The sequence below is a fragment of the Mytilus trossulus genome, chromosome 14 (genome assembly GCF_036588685.1).
Source record: "Mytilus trossulus isolate FHL-02 chromosome 14, PNRI_Mtr1.1.1.hap1, whole genome shotgun sequence".
Classification (NCBI taxonomy): domain Eukaryota; kingdom Metazoa; phylum Mollusca; class Bivalvia; order Mytilida; family Mytilidae; genus Mytilus; species Mytilus trossulus.
Window position 1 is genome coordinate 45,170,416 of NC_086386.1, and position 23,357 is coordinate 45,193,772.

The window sequence follows — 23,357 nt, forward strand, 5'->3', positions numbered from 1 at the left end:
CAATATGCAGCTTTTCTGGGTAAATTACAGACAAAGTCCTCTTCAACGAGACTTAATACTGGTGTCATATGGTAATTTGAACCCCTTGTGAAGAGACCACAAGGTCTCTGTTGGATAGTTGCCTCATTGCCAATAATACTAATCTCCTTATTTTCAAATAAACATAAAAAACTGATTATGACTTGTATGTTACCACTACTAATGGCCGAGAATGATAACAATTTTAATCTTTGATGTAATCCTTTATAGCAGTAGAAGTTACATTCTAATGTACTTCAATATTACGTAAATCAATGCATTTTTCCAATACATATGTTGCTCGTTTGCTAAATAGTGTCAGGTTTATAAACGCTAATTAAGGCTCATATGTAGATGTGATGTCATTAACAAATAGGTTAACGAGGGAACCGTTTGATCTGTGACTACCTGGATAGTCTTATCTTACTATTATGACAATATATGTATTGATCAAGGTGTTGTTCACTGGTCTGATATAAGGTGTTGTTACTGGTCTGATATAAGATGTTGTTACCCTCAGTTTGATTAGAGATTATCATATTAAAAAAATCAAGGAAACGAGCAAGTTTATTAAGGTGATTGATTTTATTTCTTGGATTATTTAATGGTTGGTTTAACTTACAGGTGAATTTATTATGGATGTGATTTAATTACCTGGAATTCTTATACAAGATAGTTCATTGCAATCAACAGGTAAGGTCTTAATCCAGATTTAGTGGTTAAATATATAAAAAAAATTAAATGAGGATCTAGGAAAATTGATGATGGGGTCAATAAGTTCTGAATTTAATATGTTTCAAAAATTTCTGGTGCAAGAACCAAGTTAATATATATGAAAAACGTTGCTTTTACAAACAAATATTATGGGAAATGATTTAATTCATTCTTCCTTTTAAATCATATAATTTTGCAGGTAAAAATATAGATATGGAAATTGACAAAAATATAAGTATTTTTTAACAAAACCATAGAAGTTTCTTTTATGACATAACTACTATAATTGTGAATGTCTTAGATCCTAACGTAACTATTTTCAGTTTCACATTATCTCTCATCCAAAAAGTAGACATCAATGAAAATATGAAATATCAAAGGTTTAATGAATACCATGGAAATGATATGATGCATGATTTAGTTAAAGCACAGTATCCTTCAGATGATGTTCTAGAGTGCTCATATTGTATGTAACTATCCCCTCCCCCCTCTTTTGCTGACAATTAAATAGGTTTGATATTTCATAGTGTGTCTTTCTATGTTGTGATGTATAATGTTTCAGATAAGGGTGAAGGTTGGTACCTATTGAAATGCTTATACCCAATGCAATTGCTTGCACCTGTCCTAAGTCAGGAATCTGATGTTCAGTTAGTTGTTGTTTGTTGATGTGGTTCATAAACGATTCTAGTTATTTTATAAAGACTAGACTGTTGTTTTTCCTGTTCAAATGGTTTAACACTAGTCATTTTTGGGGTCCTTTATAGCTTGCTGTTTTGTGTGAGCCAATGCTCAGTGTTGAAGACCATACTTTGACCTATAATAATTTACCTTTATATTTGTGACTTGGATGGATAGTTGTCTTATTGGCACTCTTACCACATCTTCATATATATCCAATTAAGACATTTATGAATTGATGCTTTGGTTTCCTTTCTTGAGGAGGGGTCCTGATCCCGAAATCCCTGGCTTAAAAACACATAATCCAGAGGTCCTGAATTTAAATAAATTTAAATCCTGACGTCCCGAAATTTAAAAAAATGAAATTCCCAGAATCCAAATGGGTCAATCCCAAAATCCCAGACTTAAAAATACCTGATCCCGTAGTCCTGATAACGGTCCTATCCCCTTTCTTTCTTCTGATTTTATTTTTGAAATGATTAACAAATATATTGTAGTGAATGCAGATTATAAGTCAGGTCTAACAAATCACTACAAATTGATTAAATTTTAAAGAAATGATTTCTGAAATATGTAAGATTATCACTGTACTATTTAAATAATGTTGTTAAATTTGCACCAGATATGAGATAAATTATAGATATTTTGCAGGGTTCAAAATTTTTGTAAAGAAAACTTGTTTATATGTTAGGCCACATACATATAGAATTTTTATTTAGATAATCAATCTCCTTGCATAAAAAATAAATGTAAAGGGTCAATCATGTTGTTTTATTATTTTTGTTGCTTTTTACTTAATTGATTGTAATTACAATCATCTTTTGAAACATGAAATTAAATGGAAAGAACAAATGCTACACAAGAAACAAATTGGAATTAGCACTATGTGGCATTTTTCAGGTAATTGACAAAAAAAATCAATTAAAATCTTATTTTTATGACAAAAGAATAAATGCAAATGTAAGATTTTGCAAATATGAATAATTTCGTAACAGGGAGTTTTACTTTCCCAGAATAAAAGATCAACAATATTAGATAAACAGCTTATACATTGAAATTGTATGTTGCACACAATAAACGATTATGAAAGAGAATAATATGAGTGACAAGTTCAACACAGACTTCTTTTTTCTCTCAGTAATAAAATTGACAATAGCTGTATTTTATGAGAATTGATTTCCATCTTATTTAGACATCTGTTGCTCATGTACTTTTTAACATTTATATCTCAAGAAATGTTACACATTTTCTCTTTTCTTAATGAATCATTTTGGGCACAGTTTCATTTTCTTATGGATTTTATCAGATATATTGAACAGTTGTAATTTGGCTTATGTTGATTGTTCAGTGGCAAATATTACATTTATACCATTACAATTTTGGACAGATATTACTAGTAACCAAGCAATCATGACATAGTAAGTGAAACATTTCTCAATCTGTCTACTTATATTTCATTAAAGTGGGTCTCATTGGGATCTAAGCGTGACGCGGGATTGCTGATTTTTCGTAAGCGTGGAACGTGAAAGTCAAATTATTGTGTTGTGAAAACGGGAAATGAGGTCTTGCAGGACCCGGGAAATGACAAAAAAATAGCATTGCATACGTATATAATGTAAGCAGGATACGAGAATCTGACAAAACAGTAAGCGGATCGGGGATCGGAACCCCCCAATGAGACCCCCTTCATTCAATAGTTAGCATTGAAAAGTTTTCTATCATTTAGTTTAAGCAGCAGTTTTTATTGAATATTATCCTTATAATCTTCGAATGAAAAGTGTCAAAAACTTAACATGAAGAAAGTCGACCTACTAAATCAAGGGCTAAGGTCAAACTTTTTGGGTAATAAAATTGAGAATTGAAATGGGGAATGTATCAAAGAGACAACAACCCGACCATAGAAAAAGCAACAGCAGAAGGTCACCAACAGGTCTTCAATGTAACAAGAAATTCCTGCACCCGGAGGCGTCCTTCAGCTGGCCCCTAAACAAATATATACTAGTTCAGTGATAATGAACGCCATACTAATTTCCAAATTGTACACAAGAAACTAAAAATTAAAATAATACAAGACTAACAAAGACCAGAGGCTCCTGACTTGGGACAGGCACAAAAATGCGGCGGGGTGAAACATGTTTATGAGATCTCAACCCTCCCCCTATACCTCTAGCCAATGTAGGAAAGTAAACGCATAACAATATGTACATTTTAAATTCAATTCAAGAGAAGTGCGAGTCTGATGTCAGAAGATGTAACCAAAGAAAATAAACAAAATGACAATAATACATAAATAACAACAAACTACTAGCAGTTAACTGAGATGCCAGCTCCAGACTTCAATTAAACTGATTGAAAGATTATGATTTCATCATATGAATATCAGGCACAATCCTTCCCGTTAGTGGTTTATTATCATACCATCATAACATATATGAGAAGAACATAACCCGTGTCATGCCAACAATTGGTTTTTGAATAAAAGTGTTAAGTTCCGATGCAAAGACCCTATAAGTGAATCAATATTAACGCCCAAATATGCAATCCTTAATGACCTGACAACAGTATTGTAACTATATCCCTTCTTAATAAGTCTATATAAAGGTTTTGTTAGTTTCTGCGGTGAATACTGACATTTTTGTGCTTTATAAAAAATATTTTCATAAAAAATTGGATGCGAAATACCTAAACGTATAAAAAGTCTCGGGACATTCTTGTTATAGAGATTATGAAGTCCTGCACCTTAAGTCCTGGTAACTGATTTTGAATGGTTTGCATAGATAGTAAACATGTTTAAATATTGCCATTTGGGTTTCAATATTTATTAAACTATCAAAATAACAAAAAGGCAAGACATTATATCTCTGTGTCAACATATTTATATTCCATGCATAAATTAACATAAATTAACATGTGGAGCAGGATCTGCTTACCCTTCTGGAGCACCTGAGATCATCCCTAGTTTTTGGTGGGGTTTGTGTTGTTTATTCTTTAGTTTTCTATGTTGTGTCATGTGTACTATACTGTTTTTCTGTTTGTCTTTTTCACTTTTAGCCATGGCGTTGTCAGTTTGTTTTTAGATTTATGAGTTTGACTGTCCCTTTGGTATCTTTAGTCCCTCTTTTTTAAGTAAGAGTACATTTTAGACTATAATGCTAATAAATCTTCAAATTAGTGATATAATGTCAGTGAAAAAAATCAGTTTTGAACAGTATCTTATTCTTTGCTATACAATAATAGGGTATTTGCTAGGATGAAATTTGAAAAAAGGCAGGATTAGCAACTTGGCAAAAAAAAAAGACAGGATGACAATTTATGTAAAAATAGTCAGAATAAACTAAGAAAAAGAAAGGCAGGACCGAAAAGAGTGAAAAATAAAAAGGCAGGGCAGAGCTTACACTTAAAAAAAATGCAGGACAACATTTTTCTTCCTAGCCCACCCATAAAAATCAAATGGTATAGCTCCCTAATCTATTCCTAGAAAAAAATCCACTTCAATGGTTCGATCATCCTTATCACTGGAAAGACTAATACATTTTGTTTTAAGAAATATAGGAATTACTTAATTGGAATTATCAATATTTGTTACATTAAAAACAGTCAAAGAAACAGATAATAAGAATGTTGCTAATTTAATTAAACCCTGTACCAGTAATGTAAATAAATGATAATAATTAGTGATGAATCACATTGGTATCCTTTGGAAATTTTTCTATTTCTTGAGATCAAAATAAATAACTTTGGAATATAATTTGAAAAACTTTTAGTGTTTTGTTTATCTGGAAAATTCGGTGTTTATAGCAGATTTCCACCTTCTCATCTCGTGTAGTTTTTTAAGACTAGAAAAATTAGAATCTGGCATGTTATACAGTCATACCTGACCATTGTTAAAGGTTGAATGTTAATTACCTCTAGATGTGTTGTGGTTGTTTTTGTCATTGGGTTTCTGTCTCGTTGACATTAACCCCACATCTCCATTTAATTATATATTTATATAATTTAATTTTGGATGTAACATGTCTTATGATTGGCTGACGTTATTTTGTTATTAGCCCATAGACATAATTTAGTCATGTGACCTTGACGTCATCAACATTTTTTCATTACTTTCTACAGTTTAAAATTGAATTTAGAAATTACAAATTATAAGAAATGACTGTAATATTTTTTATGTCTATTCGAAATAACATAAAAATGTGTTGCACACTGTTAAATAACTTGCTACACATGTTATTCAGTGTGCAACAAATTTTTTATAATATTTTTTTTATTGACAGAAAAAATATTACATCATTCCTTAAATAGATTGTTTTAGTCTCCAACTTCCAAGTTATAAGCTGCCAAAAATAGTTATTTGAATTGATGTCAAAGTTTTCATGATCTTTAATTTCCATGAACAAACTGTAATACAGTAATTCCTTTGTGATAGAAAAATATTATAGCATTTGTCACACAAGATCATTATGTCAAAGGATTCAATTCTGACTATATGCTAATCTGGATTTTATTTAGAAAAAAAACAGTAATCATTATATAGAATGTCAAGTTTATACATGCATGCTTCTCTTAGCTGTTTTTTTTTTAATATGTAAGAAGTCAATTACAAAGGTTGTGTATTTGGATTTTATAGGAAGAAAATGTCACTGTGAATGCATTATAGACATGTGAAAATTGTTTTAAAAAACCAACATTTCTTTTTATGTTTGGAAGTACTGATATTGGACTAAAAGATATAGAAAGGTAATGTGTAATTGCATGATATTTGCACAAATACCTGTAATTAGTAGCAAAACATAATGTGTTAATGATAATAAAGATTAAAAAAAAAAAAGAACAAGGAATTAAAATTTCCCTATTTTCCACTGTTCATAGTACAAGTTATATGTTGGATTGTTCAGATACTAGGTATGATGCTTTGTATGAAAATTAGCATATGTTTTTTGTTAGGAAATTTTTGTTTGAAATTCTGCAATAGTTGTTTTATACTTTGCTGTATTGTCCACCATAATAACATTAATTGACTGCTGTAGTTTGAGATTTTGTGTACTATCATAAGTGTTCAGTGTTTCCTATCTTGTCTATAATTTTATTTTATAATGATCAAAACCTGACAACATAAAACAAAATTAATTGATGGATATAGTCAGTGGAAATACATTGTTGATTATTAGTTTGAATTATTCCCTGTTTGATATGCTATTTGAACCTCCTGAATAAGACCTTGGGTCTATTAATACCATATGTAAAATTAATCCAGTTTTAAAAAAGATCCATTATAATTTTGAACTTAACTGTCCTTTAGAAAATTGATTCCTAGATAGTAGAATTGGATAAAAATTATTATAGAATGAGACTTCAAATGTACATTTATATTGGGGAGGTGGGAGTCGGTTATCATGACTGTGTTCAATACAAAAAAATGGACACATCTTAAAATTGAGAAAGGAAATGGGGAATGTGTCAAAACAACAACAACCCCGATCATAGAGCAGACAACAGCTAAAGGGGACAGCTAAAGGCGACTTTGTGCAGTGTTTTACTCTCCCTTTGGTATTCAACTAGTATTATTTTGTTAATAACAGACCTTTAAAGGCTTTCATGATATAGGATAATTGTAGTATATAATGAAGAGTGGGTTTTGAAAAATGTCATGTTCTTTTATTTGCATGTGTTTCTGTCTTAATTATGAAGAAAAAAATATGGCGGTGGATACCCAGACAACATAATTGCCATACAATATCTTTTATAGAAGATTTATAATTACCAAAAACCTTTTGTTTTGTGTAAATCATGACTGGTCAATTTGTTGGCTGTCTTATGGACTCATCTCACAAAGCATGTTTAACCTTAATGCATTTTTTAACCTGTTTAAAGAGGGTGATAAAAGGGGGGGGGGGGGGGGGGGGTGCTTGCATGAAAAAAATATGAAATAAGACATAATTTCATGTTGAATGTGAAATAATTTCTGTAATGAACGTTGCACGAAAAATAAATACTTTTATTTTAACCTTTTGTGACTGATATAGTGTGAGTCACTGTCTTCTTGTATATATTAACTCTTTGTTTTACTTGATATTCCCGATTTAGTATACACATTTATGATATATTTGGTTTACAGCTTTTAAAAAAGTATTTCTTGACTATCCCTGCTAAGTGTTTAAATTTTATTTAAAAAATACCGAGCACGCAAATAAGACTTTGAAAATCACGATACATGTAAAATTAAATAAGCAGAGCACGTTGAACTAGGCACCTGTCTTGCACGACTGAACGTCAAATAAAAAAGTAAAAACACGGCAATCACGTTGCAAGAAAATAACCCTTAACATGCATCCTCTTTAAAGTCAGGTAGGAGCCTCTGGACTTAGTTAGTCTTGTATATTTTGATTTTAGTTCATTCATATGATTTGGAATTTAGCATGATGGTAATGTCATTAAACTAGTATACATTTTGTTTAAGGCTATCTGAAGCACGCCTCTGAGTGTGGGATTTTGTAGCTGTATTGAAGAACCAATTTGGTAGCCTTAATGTCTCTTGGACATATTCCCTTTTTCTATTCTCAATTTGATTATACTTGATTTTGAACTAGATTTAAGTGTCTTTATGATTTCTAAGGTCATTGACTTGTCATTAGGTCTGCTGGCAGAAAATAAAAATCTTACCATGTCAAAGTTTCATTGGTAACAAATAATTGCTGTTTTTCATGCAGTTGGGTTAATAGGGGGTCTCATTTGGGGGCCCCAATCTCAGAACCCGCTTACTGTTTTGTCAGATTCTAGTATCTGGCTTACACTATGTACCTAAGCAATTCTCATTTTTTTTGGTCATTTCCCAGGTCCTGCTAGACCTCATTTCCCGTTTTCACGACACAATAATTTGACTTTCAAGTATCACGCTTACGAAAAATCGGCAATCCTGTGTCACGCTTAGACCCCAACGAGACCCACTTTATAATAAACCTGGACAACATGACAACAAGAGAAGAAATGAAGAATTTTTATCTATTGATCGTTGATGGTTTTATTTATCCTCATGAATTTTAAAATGTGAGAAATTGCGTCACATTTTAAAGTTTATAGATTTAACTGTTGAGAATGGATAGATATAATGTGAATATGTTTCTTTAATGATCTCGTAGAGTTTATTATTCTGAAAAGTATTGGCAAGATATCACAGGATCAATGTACCAATTTTAACAACATGTGGTTCACTAAAACTTATCCTTCTGATCATGCAGATCTGTTTAAAATCTCAAAGAATTGCAGAAACTGAAAAATAGTTGCATTGTTAAGTTTGGTATCCAATTAAGAAAACATCAATTAAAAGAGCAATGTTTGAAATACTTTAATCTCTTTGAATAAGTTTGTATTTCAATGCCTATAAAAAAGTAAGTTTTAAATCTATCCCTATAATTGTTCTTAAAAAAATTACTTGTAAATGGTGAAGATCTGATAATTTTGAGGTACTGTGGATTTCTTTGTTTTTGTTGGGTACCAATTTTTGGTGGATTTTGTTGGTAAATGTCCAACAAATAAGAAATTCCCTTAAAGGAATTTACATGTATGCAGACTTTGCAAATCAAAAATTGAATATCTACAAACATGCAAGTTTTCCTCAATCCCCAAAAATAATTACCCACCAAATAAATGAATCCTAAGTATTCTATTTCCCTAGAGAAAAAAAATCAGTGGAATTACACTGGAATACATGTACCACTGATATTCCATTGTAATTTCCACTGCAATTCCAGTGATTATCAGTGGAATAATTTAGCTGGAATTCCACTGGAACTACATTGGCTTTCCACTGGAATTACAGTTAAAATTCCAGTATTATTTTACTGGAATTCCAGCCAAATTATTCCTATGGAATGTTCCATTTTCCGTTGTTTCTTATATTTAAAACTTGATATTAAACTTATGTGCACTAGCTATTTGTAAGCCTTATAGATTATTCTGCATATCTGTCAAGCTGAAATTTTAGATTGTATTGACCCATATGGTTTCTAATATTGGGTCATTATGCTTTATGATACAAATTATGTAATACTGTTTTACAAAATAATGTTTTACAGACAATTCAAACCAGTGTTATGTACTATTGCTGATATTTATAACATTTTAACAAAATATGGGTATGACAAAGCACAATATTTAATCTTGTGGTTTTTAAGTTCTATTTTTGCAGTGATGTACAATTTGTTTTGTAAGAATTTGCAGTAAAATTAAAAGCAATATTCAAAGTGCTCCGCAGGTTCCATCCAAGTCACAATTTGTAAAAGTATACCATTCATTGGCGGATCCAGGGAGGGGGGGGAGTTCTGGGGGTTGGACCCCCCTTTTTTTGGGGCTGATCAATGCATTTGAATGGGGACGTATAGTTGGAACCCCCCCTTTGTCCTCGGTTGGGACCCCCCCTTTGAAAAATGGCTGGATCCGCCCCTGCCCTTATATAAGGTACAGTCTTTTCAACAAGCTTTGTGCTGACATTGCATCACTTTGTTTTTAGAGTTACTTTACTTTATATATAACTTATAAAAGATTTTTAAAAAGAGAAAACTTTTTTGTTTCTTTCCAGTAATTAAGATTTTTTTTAAATGTCTCTAATCCCGATTGCTGGTTGGGTTTCAATTTAGTGTCACAGCATGCTTGTTTGAGTATCTCTGTATAGGTATTTAGTGAAGGTATGGAGTGAAGGGGGCTCTCTGTTGTTGTGGTTAGCTAGCTTGTATCGATTAAGCTTACCACTGGAGCATTCTGAATGTTATATTATTGTGAAGAGTTTAACGAGAGGTTCTGACACCTAGTTATATAGTTGCTGCATATATAATAACGACTGACAATTGTTCACACTGCAGAATTAACTCCTAATTAACAGTATGTGATAATGTATTATATACATAATCTGTATAAATATTGAAGATAATTGGCCTGTTGGGTGGTTGGTAATCTAAATTATAAAGGTATGATAGTACCTGTTATTATCACTATTATAAGTCACAGTAAAATCTGATGTACATGGCGTCACTTTTGGCATGCAGGCATACTTAAATAGATTATCTCAGTAATTATACTAATCTTGGCCTCCTTCATCTATCCTTTGCCTTGAACTTTTGACTGTATAAGCCTAGACTAATGTGATTTATAGTCATAACATTATTCTCCATAATAAAGTGAACGTTTATTTTTGATTTTCTAAGTAAAATTATAGGAAAATGTCCTGAATATGAATGCAAGGTGTATACCTGTATTTGTCATCCTTGAACCACATGTTGCCTAAGCTGTTTAACTCGCCTGACCTCATTGACAGGCCATGTGAGCTACAGCATCTAGCTGGGGATCATTTGGTTCCGTTTTGTTATATCTATCGCTTTTATAAAAATAAGATGTGGTTTGATTGCCAATGAGACAACTCTTGATTAGAGACCAAATGATGCAGAAGTTTAGCAACTATGGATCACCATTAGGCCTTCAAAAAATAGGGGGGGCCTCAGTGGCCAAGTGGTCTAAGTAGTTTCTACTCTAATCACTAGCCAGTCCACACCGAGGTTGTGAGTTTGAACCCCCCTTGTGCACTTGACTCCAATCTTAATCGACTAGGATTGTCAGTTTTTCTATCGAAGGTCATGGTTTTCTCCGGGGACTCCGGCTTCCTCCACCAATAAAAACTGGCCACCAGGATATAGCCTAAATGTGGTGCTTAAAAAAGTGTTGTTAAAACACCAAAAACTAAAGTAAAAAAATGAGCAAATCCCATCCTGATTAGCAATACAAGATATATATTTTTGAATCTGAGGAACCTCTTGTTTATCATAATTGCAATAAGATGTATATCATTCATTGTCAGAATGAATTTCCAAAATTCTTTCCTCTCGGCCTGTTTGAATGTCACCCCAATTGTAGATTTATGAAACAGTGAACCTCATCAAACTTGTCAGCATACTGGTGTTTACTGTTTCAATATTCTACAATTTTAACATTATATTAAATGAAATTTTATCTTTCTCATTGCATTCAAAATATAAAATAAATGAGATCATGTAGCAACAAAACCTACATGAAAAAACACAATTATATGTGCTCAAACATCATAGAAAAGGAAAGGGCAACTTTAAATTGTCAGTTCAATTTTTGGAAATTATAACATTTCCTAAATATCAAGGCTGTTGTTTTTTATACTTCAATTGGAAATTTTATATATTCAATTATTTTATTTCCGGATAAGGAAATAATACCTTTATGAAGGACAGAAAATAATTAAGGCACTATCTTGATGCTTGGAATTGTGTTCATTGTATCTAATGCATGTTAGAATTGCTATTCATTTTGTCATTCATTCATAAACCATATCCCTTCTTTAACACATTCAATGTTTGTATTTGCTGAGTTCTTGAATTTAGAATCGAGTGTGGTGCCTATTTTCTATTTTTGGTTATGACTGAGGGATGTATAGCTTGAGTGCAACAGGACTATTTTATATACCAATATATTTCAACAATGGAAGAAGTAAACTAACCTGTAGCGTGTAAATGTTTTATGGTCTGAAGTTTCTATCGTAAACATTTCACTTGGCCTTGACCTAATTTTTGTGGTCCAATGATTTTATATATTTATATATATATATATATAAAATCAGCATTAAAGTTTCATAAGATAATTAGGTCATGACTTCACTGAGTTAATTAAAGAATAACTGTAATATTTTTTCTGTCTATGAAGAAATAACATAAAAAATGTGGGGCACACTCAAAATAACCCGTGTAGCGGTTTATTTTGAAGTGTGCACCACATCTTATAAATTTTTTCAAATAGACAGAAAAAATATTACAGTTATTTCTTATAATTTAATTCTTTATTCTATTTTAAACCGCAGTAAACCATGAAAAAATGTTGATGACGTCACAGTCTCATGACTAAATTATGTCTATGAGCTGATAAACAAAACAATGTCAGCTAATCAGAAGTTGGGTTACATCCAAAATTAAATTATATTGTTATAATGTCAATAGATTGATGAGGACACTCTGGATCCAATAATATTGAAAAAGTGAACTGAAACACTGAAATTCCATTGGAGTATACAAACCTCTTTTTGTATTAAAAGAACGCAAACTAGAAAAAAAAAATTCAGAAAAAAATGATGAAAAAAATGACAAGTTTTCACTTTTTAAATTTCAGGAATCCCAAGCATCACAAATGGAAGCTAATTGTATAGGAGACAGTATTGACCTAGATGATGACTCTATGATAGAAATTCCCAGTACGGTAGACAGGGGAGAGAACCCAGAGACAGCTTCTGCAAGACTAGATGAACATATTGGATGGGATCGGAAAATAGAGTACTTGCTTGCCTGTTGTGGTTTTGTTACCAGTTTTGAAACAATAGTCAAATTTCCGTATTTGTCTCTTAAATATGGTGGCGGTAAGTAAAGAAATATGTATTGGAAGTAAATATTGAAATAACAGGGATCATTTGAATGCAGGCTAAGCAATTTAATGTACCCTAATAAAACGAGAGTTCACACGCTGAAATGTCTCGCCTTCTTTACTAACCATTGATTTTAATGCTGAAAGTCCTTAGTTTATACTACAACTATCATGTAAACTTAACATGATCCAAGAAAATGAGAGCATGGTCATATAAACCAATCAAGAAATACATATACACCTTACAGTCATTCAATACACTAAATATAGTTGACCTATTGCTTATAGTTTCTAGGAAACAGACTTAACCAAGAAAACTATACATTGACCAATACACCATGAAAATAAGGTCAAGATCAGATGAACCATGCCAGGCAGACATGTACCACTTACAATCCTGTCATACAACAAATATAGTTGATCTATTGCTTCTAGTTTATGAAACACAAACCAAATCTTAAAATCTTGACAGTTAGCAATGAACCATTAATATTAGGCCAAAATCAAACAAAACCTTTTAGACTGATACATATATCATAAAATATTTCAATACACCAAATATAGTTGACCAATTGCATAACGTTTTCAAGTAAGAAAAAAACCATAACAACTTAACTTTGACCATGAACCATAAAAATGAGGTAAAGGTCAGATGACACCCGCCCGTTAGACTTGTACACCTGACAATCATTCCATACACCAGATATAGTAGACCTATTGCATATAGTATGACAGACCAAAACACAAACACTTAACTGTAACCACTGAACCATGAAAATGAGGTCAAGGTCAGCTGACACCTGCCAGTTGGACATGTACATCTTACAATCATTCCATACAGCAAATATACTATAACTATTACTTATAGTATCTAAGATATGGACTTCACCATCAAAAATTAACCTTGTTCACCGATCCTTGAAATGATGTTGAGGTCAAGTGAAAACTATCTGATGAAGCATCCAGGTCTTCCATCTTCTAAAATATAAAGCGCTAAGAAGTTGGATAACAAAACCGCTGAATCACTATCCCTATGTCAAGCTTTTTGCAACAAAAACAAGTGTAAAGGCTATTTGATATTAGATTGAAGTAAGACTCATCATAAGAGAAGAACATTTAAGATATCTATCGTTGAATTTTGTGAAAAAAATGGTTTTTGATTTATAAAAAAATTCTAAATATTTAAAACAAATTGGATCTACATTGAATACTTTTAGAAATGAGATTGTTTATAATTGTTAATGAACTCTTTGTTTCATAAAAATTAGACTAGAGTTATTAAATTTTTACAAATTTATTAGCATCATCCTAAATTTGGGTGAAATATTTACCACTGGATGATAAACAATCAATAATCAACCAATCAATTGTAGAATCAAGAGAAATAGAATACTCAATTTTTTTATGACAAAATTGTTGAAGACAAAATCATTATTTAAGAACAGTAATTTGTGAAGTTTTCTTTTTTTCTATTTTATAGTTGTTTTTGTGCTTTACACTAATCAGATGAGTCAATCCTTTTACAACTGATTTTACTGTTCTTATATTGTGCTGTTACACCAAATGTCTCAGGTTAAAGGCAGGTTAAGTGCACATTTACATGTTCAACCTTACTACAATATGAATGTGGATGTTCAAATTAAGGAATACGTTTAACAGTGGTTTTCCTTGGTTGCTGTCTCGGTTATATCTGGGTTTCATTTTGGTACTTTTATCATAATCATGTCATTTTTTGGTGTTTTTTTTTCAATTGAATGGTTTACATTCAGTCATTTCAAGGACTTCAATGACTAACTTTATGTTAGGAATTTTGCTAATTGTGGAAGGCCATGTAGTGACCCTATCGGCCATTGTAACGCTTATATATATACAACCACGTCATTTGGTCCCTGGTTGATATTTGCTTCATTGTTAATTATACAAATCTCCATATACGTATTTATATAGGTATTTAGTTTAGTATAATGGTACAATTATGCTCTTCATAAACAGTTAATACAAAAGTTATTAAATCTAGCTGACCTCTGAGGGAGAAAGTAGCCATCCTTGATTTGATAAATGATGACAATAATCTATGAAATTGATGATGTGTATTTGAATGTTGGTAACATGAAAAATATTCAATCTATTGTTGTAGATTATTGACATTAATTTCAATAAAGGATATGAATGTGGTATGTGAGACAATATCTGAAAAAGTCTAATTTCCATGTTCCATCTTTCACCAGCAATTATTTTTTTATTCAGGCATCTTTCTGGAAAATTTTAAGTTTCAGTATTAACTAGAGTATATAATGCACCAACTATTGCCAATTAAACACTATTTCTTATATTTCTTCAAATAAAATATTATAATTTAAATGCTCAACCCCCCAAAAGTCATGTTGTCCGGTGTTGTTTTCCGAAAACTAAATCATATAAAGCATACCCCTACTTGTCTGATTTTCTTATAACTAAAGCATTTGATAAAATTTTGCATTTTTAAGGCTCTTTGAAAGGTTGTCCCAAGGGGTAATTCCCCTCTTGTTACCACTAGGTTTTTTCACCTGTGGAAACATTTGGAAGACCAAGATTTTATTTCTTGTAAAGCAATGAAAAGAGCATCCTTTCCCGAATGTATGACTCCATATGTTCAGGTGAATGGCAGCCAGTTTGAAAAATCCGAACTCCCCAATGATCAGAATTTAGAGAAAAATAATTTTGTTCTCTCCTGTTACAGCCTTTTTGTGTACCTTCTGAGAATATTTCATTGTTGGCAATATAACAGTAAATGTGTTTTTATAGTATCTTATTAAATTGATATGTAGATGAAAGTAAACTTCTACACAATTTGAATAAAAGGACAAAATGTGCTGCATAATTCCTTTCTGTTAGGTTCTCTCATGTTACCTGATAAAAAGTAACAGTATAACCATAATTAGTAACAGGAATGATGTTAAAGACAATTTCACTGACGAATCACAAAGTTAATCTACTGTATGCCAACCATTTTATTTAATATAAGTTATGAGCATCATATTAGATAAATCTGAACATAATATACAGTATATTGAATTAAAAGAGTTTTTTTACTTTTGATATCAGCAGAGAACATTGTGCAATTCTAGTATAGTATATCAGCATCATCATCATCTGGTAACAGAAAGGAATTTATTTTAGAGAATTTAATTACCTTATAGGCAGATTTTTCATCTTGCAAATACAGTTTCAAAAGATAAATGACATTGTTTGCTGTTATCTATCAATTGTGACCAATCTGAAATGATGTATTTTTCTTAAAACTATGAAATAAAGCAATTGCTTTGAAAAAAAAATCCATCCTGTTACAAACTCTGTCCTGTTACTTGTCCTGTTACTCAAGATTCTTTCATGTTACGGACATATCGGACTATATTTTAGTATATTTCATCACCTTTTGTATTGCAAATGCTAAAATCAATAATTGGCATTTGATAAACTATTGCAGGATATACTAGTATACAATAAATAGTATCTTAAAATTATTCCTTCTTCCCATTAGAAACTTTTTGAAATTGATTCAATTTAGTAACAGGAAAGAACTGGAATTTTTTGTTTCATTTTTATACACCATCAAAATTTTGACGGGACATATTATGGTAAACAAATGTCCGGCGTCCGTCTGTCTGTTACATGTCTCACTGTAACTTAAGAACGACTTATCCAAATTTCATGAAACTTAATATGGTTGTTCCTTATGATGATCAAACCATCTGTATACTTTTTGGTGAAAATAAGATTAATACTTTTTGAGTTACAGGACTTTGTAACTAAAACAGGGGGGGTGCTTTTTTCACATGACCGCCCTATCTCAAAAACATGATTTTTGCTTAAAACTTTACACACTTCTTATTCATATTAATCTTAAGATATGTATACTTTTTGGTAGTGATTAAAAAAATTATTTTTGAGTTATTGAATATTTTTTTAAAAAGGGTGAGGTTTTTTTTACATGTCGCTACGTATCTCAGAAAGGATTTATGATTATTGCTAAAAATTTACACACTTCTTTGTTATATTAATCTTAGGATCTGTATACTTTTTGGTTTTGATTCAAAATTTTATTTTTAGAGATATTGAGTTTTTTGTAAAAAAAAAAAAAAGGGGGGGGGGTCACATGTCTCGCCGTATCTCAAAAGCAATTTATGGTTATTGCTTAAAACTTTACACACTTCCTTGTTATATTAATCTTAAGATCTGTATACTTTTTGGTTATGATTCAAAATTTTATTTTTGAGTTATTGAGTTTTTTGTTATACAAGGTTTTTTTCACATGTCACACTTTATCTCAGAAATTATTGACGAGTATTGCATAAACCTTTCACACAAGACAAAGAGCATATCATGCGCTCATGGAGCAGCTGTTTATTTAAATTGCCATTGTTAACACATTTAACAATTGTTTGAGTTACAGACAACAGTTCCTAGATTCATAATGTGTGTTCTTCGATTTGTGTTATTAAAATACCGGTTCTAAAGACATTTTTTTTTTTTTTTTTTCCTATTGCCAAAAATTACACTTTTTCAGATATTGTGAGTTTTAAGATTCACTAAAGTACATGTAATGAAAGAAGAAAAAAAAAAAAAAAGTTGTAGTGCACCATGTGCGAACTATTGTAATTACATTAACTTCTCATCTGTTAATGGTCATACACTCACAAACATCTTACATGTTCAATCTAAATTAGATTGAACATGTAAGATGTTTTATGCCTCACCTACGATAGTACAGGGGCATTATGTTTTCCGGTCTGTGGGTCTGTCTGTCTATTCGTTCGTTCGTCTGTCTGTTCGTCAGTTCATCCCGCTTCAGGTTAAAGTTTTTGGTCAAGGAAGTTTTTGGTGAAGCTGAAGTCCAATCAACTTGAAACTTAATACACATGTTTCTTATGATATGATCCTTCTGATTTTACAGCCAAATAAGACTTTTGACCCCAATTTCAGGGTCCACTGAACATAGAAAATGAAAGTGCGAGTTTCAGGTTAAAGTTTTTGGTCAAGGTAGGTTTTGATGAAGTTGAAGTCCAATCAACTTGAAACTTTGTACAAATGTTCCCTATGGTATGATCCTTCTGATTTTAATGCCAAATTAGATTTTTACCCAATTTTACGGTTTCATTGAACATGGAAAATGATAGTGCGAGTGGGGCATTCGTGTACTTTGGACACATTCTTGTTTATTCTAAAGCTATTTGGTTGTGCAGCCTTTGATTTTTTTACTTCTCAAAATAATTCTTTTAATATGAAAGCGGTATTGGTATATGGTTAACAGGAGTAATTCAGAAAATAAAACTAATTTGTGACATAGGGAAATATTGTGCTTAATGTAATGAGTCTGTGTGTGATATGAAGATACAATGTATAAGTAGAATTAAACCTTTACTTATTACAAAATTTCAACAATATTATGATTTCTTTTTATTTGCATTATGTGTAGTTAATTTTCTTTATTTTTAGGATGTAAAAAATTAAGCTAATCCAAGTTAGACATTTACTTAATCAGTAAATCCTGAAGAAAAGTCATTATATTCAATTGAAAACAATTTTACTGGGTATTTAACATTGAAATTGATATTTTCAGCATAAAATGTATAATCTAAACCATTCATTAAAATTAGTAGAAAAAAGGAAATTGTTTTTGTCAATCAAATTATAGTGTACAAAATGAAAATTACATTTTTTTTAAACAAAAATAGTAAGAATCAATCTAAATTTAATATTTTGGACAGGAATAAAGAATCTAAATATTTTAAATGCTTCTAAGCTGATAACAGTTTGAATATGTTATCAATTAAAATAGTTCTTTATGTGATCTGCTTAGAAATGAATATTAAATAGCATGTGTATTTATATAATTTTTTTTTGACATATAAACATTTTAAATTGAGAACTAACTGCAAACATTTAGATTTTGTTTGTTTGTACATTTCATATACCCAGTTTACATTAGTGAAACATAGATGGATCATTTATTTTAAAGTATTTACAGGTTCTAAAACTAAATATTCTACTAAATCTAATGCCTCAAGTGCATAAGGCAAAAATACCTACAAAGTATAAAATGCAAACACGATCAATAGTAAGCCAATAAACAATTACACACAGAAAATATAAAGAACTGTTCTAATGACTTTTGCTTTTTATTTCTTCATGTGCATGTTATGATTTTGATGAAGTGATCGATACACCATATAATTTCTTTCTATTATAGAGACCTTCAAAGGACTCAATATTAATTTCAATGAACTTGCAATCTTTTGAAATAGATAATCAAGTTGAAATTAAACATCAAAGATAAATGCACTCTTATATTAATTTTAGAACCATGTTTTTCCTGAAATTAAGTGAGAACAAGTACATGTAAGGCATAAGAGACAATTTTAGCAAACAGAACTATAGGCTGAATTTACAAAAGACTGGGGACATTCTCCTGTTATTGAAGGAAGTGATGGTGTATTAAAAGTACAACAACATTGTCCCATTCTTTATTACAATTATTTATTGAAAATTAAGTTAACTGTAATCATATAACTTTGTGTAAGCATGCATTGTTACTAGGGGAGTTGTTACTAGGGGAGTGGGCCATTATCTTGTTATAGGATGGTCTTTCTGACCTTCATTTTAGATACTGAAATCAAGTTTTACATCTCAGTTCATCTCTCAGATATTGTTTGTCCAATAATTACCATATATTTTTATTAGAATATATTTAGTTAAGTGAAACATACTCCACTAAAAGTTGGTCACTATAACAGAAAGAAATCAAGGAATTATGTTTCTTAATGATCAGGATAGTTAGATATGGGTCCCTGTGAGGACAACATTTAAAAACTTGTATATCTTTTCTTAAATTTTCGTATAGAAGTTTTAAAATAAAAAAATATATACAACTTAATATTATGAATATCTCGATGTTAAAATAATGCCTCGTTCCCACATACCTTTAATTCGAATTGAATTCCAATCGAATGCGAATCGAATGCGCTAATCGCGTTCACACACTCTTCTTTTTTAATTTGAATTGAATCTAATTGGCTAATTCGAATTAACTAATTCGCATTAGAAATACGTTTTTTGTTAATCCGAATTAAAAGCTGTAATTTATTTTGACAACTTTATAATCTTAATTGTTTCTGTAGAACCAAGTTTTTGGTATGCACAAAAATTTTCTGTGGATATTATGTTTAGAGTCACTAAAAAAAATCTCTTACAATCATGATTTGGTTTACAGTATGGAGAATGATGTGAATCTGATAGAATAAGATTTGTATATTCTTGCAATTGAAATTTATTATGAAAATATAACTTTTATTTTAGGTGTGTTCTTTGTGGTTTATTTGGTGCTGATGTTAGTGTTTGGATTTCCCCTGTTATATTTAGAAATGATTCTAGGACAATATGCTAGAGGAGGACCAATTACAGCATGGGGTGTTCTGCCATTAATGAAAGGTAATGCAACTCTTGTAATTTTACTATAGGATTGTTTGTGAGTGAATTGCTCATGTTTACAGCCCAGGTTTACAGTGACACTATAATTCTTTAAAATTGGAGAAAGGGAATATATTTTTCAACACTTGTTACCTCTTTCACACGTAAATTGTATATTTGTGTAATTGAATAGGACTGGTACATGAATATATTTGTTTGTTAAGGCAAAAATATGTACTCAATGAAATTTACTATCTGATAAAAAGTAAACTTAAAAACCAAAAGTTAGCGTGCAATAAGTTCTATTATTGTATAGCAATATAATAATTCCCACAGAAAGTAACCAAAAGTTAGCGTGCAATAAATTCCATTATTGCACTAGTGCAATAAATCTTCAAAATTCATGACGTCATCAACGACAAAACCTCAGTTATACCATTTTTACTTTCAAATATTATATTGCTATACAATAAAAGGGTTATTGCATGAATATTGGGGAATATTGTCCCTCGTAGAACATATATTGCTCTCGCAAGCTTGTGCAATATAAAATTCTACTCTGGACAATATTCCCCAATATTCATGCAATAACCCTATAATATTGCACTAGTGCAATAAATCTTCAAAATTCATGACGTCATCCATGACAAAATCTTAGTTTTAACCATTTTTTACTTCCAAATATTATATACAATAAAAGGCATTATTGCATGAATATTGGTGAATATTGTCCCTTGTAGAATATATATTGCACTCACAAGCTCTTGCAATATAAAATTCTACTTGGGACAATATCCCCCAATATTCATGCAATTACCCTATATTATCATTAAAACAAATGTTTTTGTGTATTATTTTATTTAACGATTTTAAAACATGCAGAGAAAATAAATTTGGTAACGTCAGTGTTATCAGCGCCTTCATTTTGTTTACATTGGTTACAAAAAGAAGTTCGGTCAGCATTGTCTATCAAAAAATAACCAATGTCGAGATCAACATCCGGAAGTTCTCTCGACCAATCATATCAACGGAATGCCTAATATGCAAATCATATAAGAATTATTTGTGTATATATTAAACAGGGGTTGTAGTTTAGGGGTTGGTAGATAATATATTTATTGTCTAATCACTCATCCAGAGTTATGATTTATGAAAATGAACCTGCTACCCACTATACTCCCTTTAACTGATTCATATTTTGAATGTCAGGTTTCTCAAGAGGTGCTTGGACCACTCAAACAAGACACATCTAATTTGAACATGCATTTTATATTATATCCATAGGTAATTAATAACACCTAGTGAATTGGATGGTCTTTCAGTATTGTCTAATTGGAAAATAAAGGATATAAGGTATTCATCTATGATTCAAAATGGATACCTGCACACAACAACAAAAAATGAAAAACAAAAAAATAAAAAACAAGCAAATATAAAGAAAAGGAAAACTCTTTTATTGCTGTTCTTCATCTCAAAATCACAGTGAGGCCGTGAACACCGAGCTAAAAAACTCACCTCACAGCAAGTTGTTTTGGGGGCAATTATTCTTCTTTCTGTAAATTATTACCAAAGTTCCAGAAATCCACTTTCCTTCTTCAACTTATAGTAAATCTGTTGGTAAAGAATAGTAGTATACATTAAAAATATATAATATTATTTTGCAGGTATAGGAGTGTGTATGGTGTGTGTGTCAGGAGCCATGAGTTTTTGCTGTAACATGACAACAGTATGGTCTTTCTTCATGTTTTTCATATCAATTTGTTCAGATCAGTCGTGGAATTGTACATATCAAGGTATTTATACTTTAAAACTTAACAGTACACAAGCTGAAATTAGTATAATTTGTAACCTAGTTTCATCTAATAGATAAACATGAAAACAGTGCAAAAGAGGGGTGATAAATACTAATGGGACTGTCAAACAATTTTAGTCAAACATTAAATGACAATGCAAAGACAAAAAAAACAGTCATAAAATAAAAATCTATCATTTTATACAATGGAATATTCTAAACTTAACATTACTGCAATATACTTGTACATGTACTTTAATGCCTCGTTCACACGGACATTTAATTCGAATTAAATTCGAATCGAATGCGAATCGAATTCGCTAATCGCGTTCACACACTCTTTTTTTTTAATCCGAATTAGTCAATTCGCATTAGAAATACGTTTTTGTTAATACGAACTAAAAGTTAACGTCGTTTGGACAGTATTTAGCGAATTTGACATGCATTGCAATTCGAATTAGAATTGATGTTGGATGTAAAAAGTTTGGAATGCGAATTAAACTAATTCGAAATTAGTTAATGCGAATCGAATTCGAATTACGTTTGAACTCAGCATAACACTAATAAAGTTAAATGGTACACTGAATGACTAACTTTCCATTACTGCAATATACTTGTACATGTACTTTAGCACTAATAAAGTTAAATGGTACAGAATGACTAACTTAACATTACTAATGTACTTTGACCTTATATGAGTTATTGTCTCTAAAAGAAACACTTGGTAGACAGTAGCAATCTTTGATTTTACTAAAAAAAAATCAAAAATAATTCTACTGAAACCATCAGGCAACATGTTTTAAAAATGTAGAGGCTTGATATAAACAAAAACATTTCGTAGTTAAACATTTCTTAGTTTATGTTCTCTCATGTCAATAAGGAGTAAAGTTGCTTGGTGACTCATTCTGGCTCCTCTAAGCCTCCAGGTGATGTTTAATGTTCCTGATAAATCTTGGACATAAGGATTTGACTATAGATTACGTACCTTTCTATTGTTATAAAAATAAGATGATGAGGTATGTTTGTCTATAAGACAACTATACACAAAAGATCATACATTGGTAGATCAACGGAGGGGGGGGGGATGGTCTGGGGGTTGGAACCCCCCCTCCCTTTTTTTTTGGCCCATCAATGCATTTGAATGGGGACATATAGTTGGAACCCCCCTTTGTCCTGGGTTGGGAAACCCCCCCTTTTTTAAAATGGCTGGATCCGCCCCTGTCATATGAAGTGGAAGTAAGCAATTAGGAGCAATCATATAGCCACAAACAATGAGAAAAACCCA

The 23,357-nt window shown here is 31.1% G+C and overlaps 1 protein-coding gene across 1 annotated transcript in view; it reads left to right on the forward strand.

Moving 5' to 3' along the window:
• The window catches only part of LOC134697807 (uncharacterized), a 104,368-nt gene that overhangs the window by 21,691 nt on the left and 59,320 nt on the right, over positions 1 to 23,357 (forward strand). Inside the window, exons 3-5 of the mRNA XM_063560093.1 lie at positions 12,586 to 12,829; positions 20,170 to 20,301; positions 21,945 to 22,073. Coding sequence (XP_063416163.1) covers positions 12,586 to 12,829; positions 20,170 to 20,301; positions 21,945 to 22,073 — 505 coding nt within the window. The remainder of the gene's footprint in view (positions 1 to 12,585; positions 12,830 to 20,169; positions 20,302 to 21,944; positions 22,074 to 23,357) is intronic.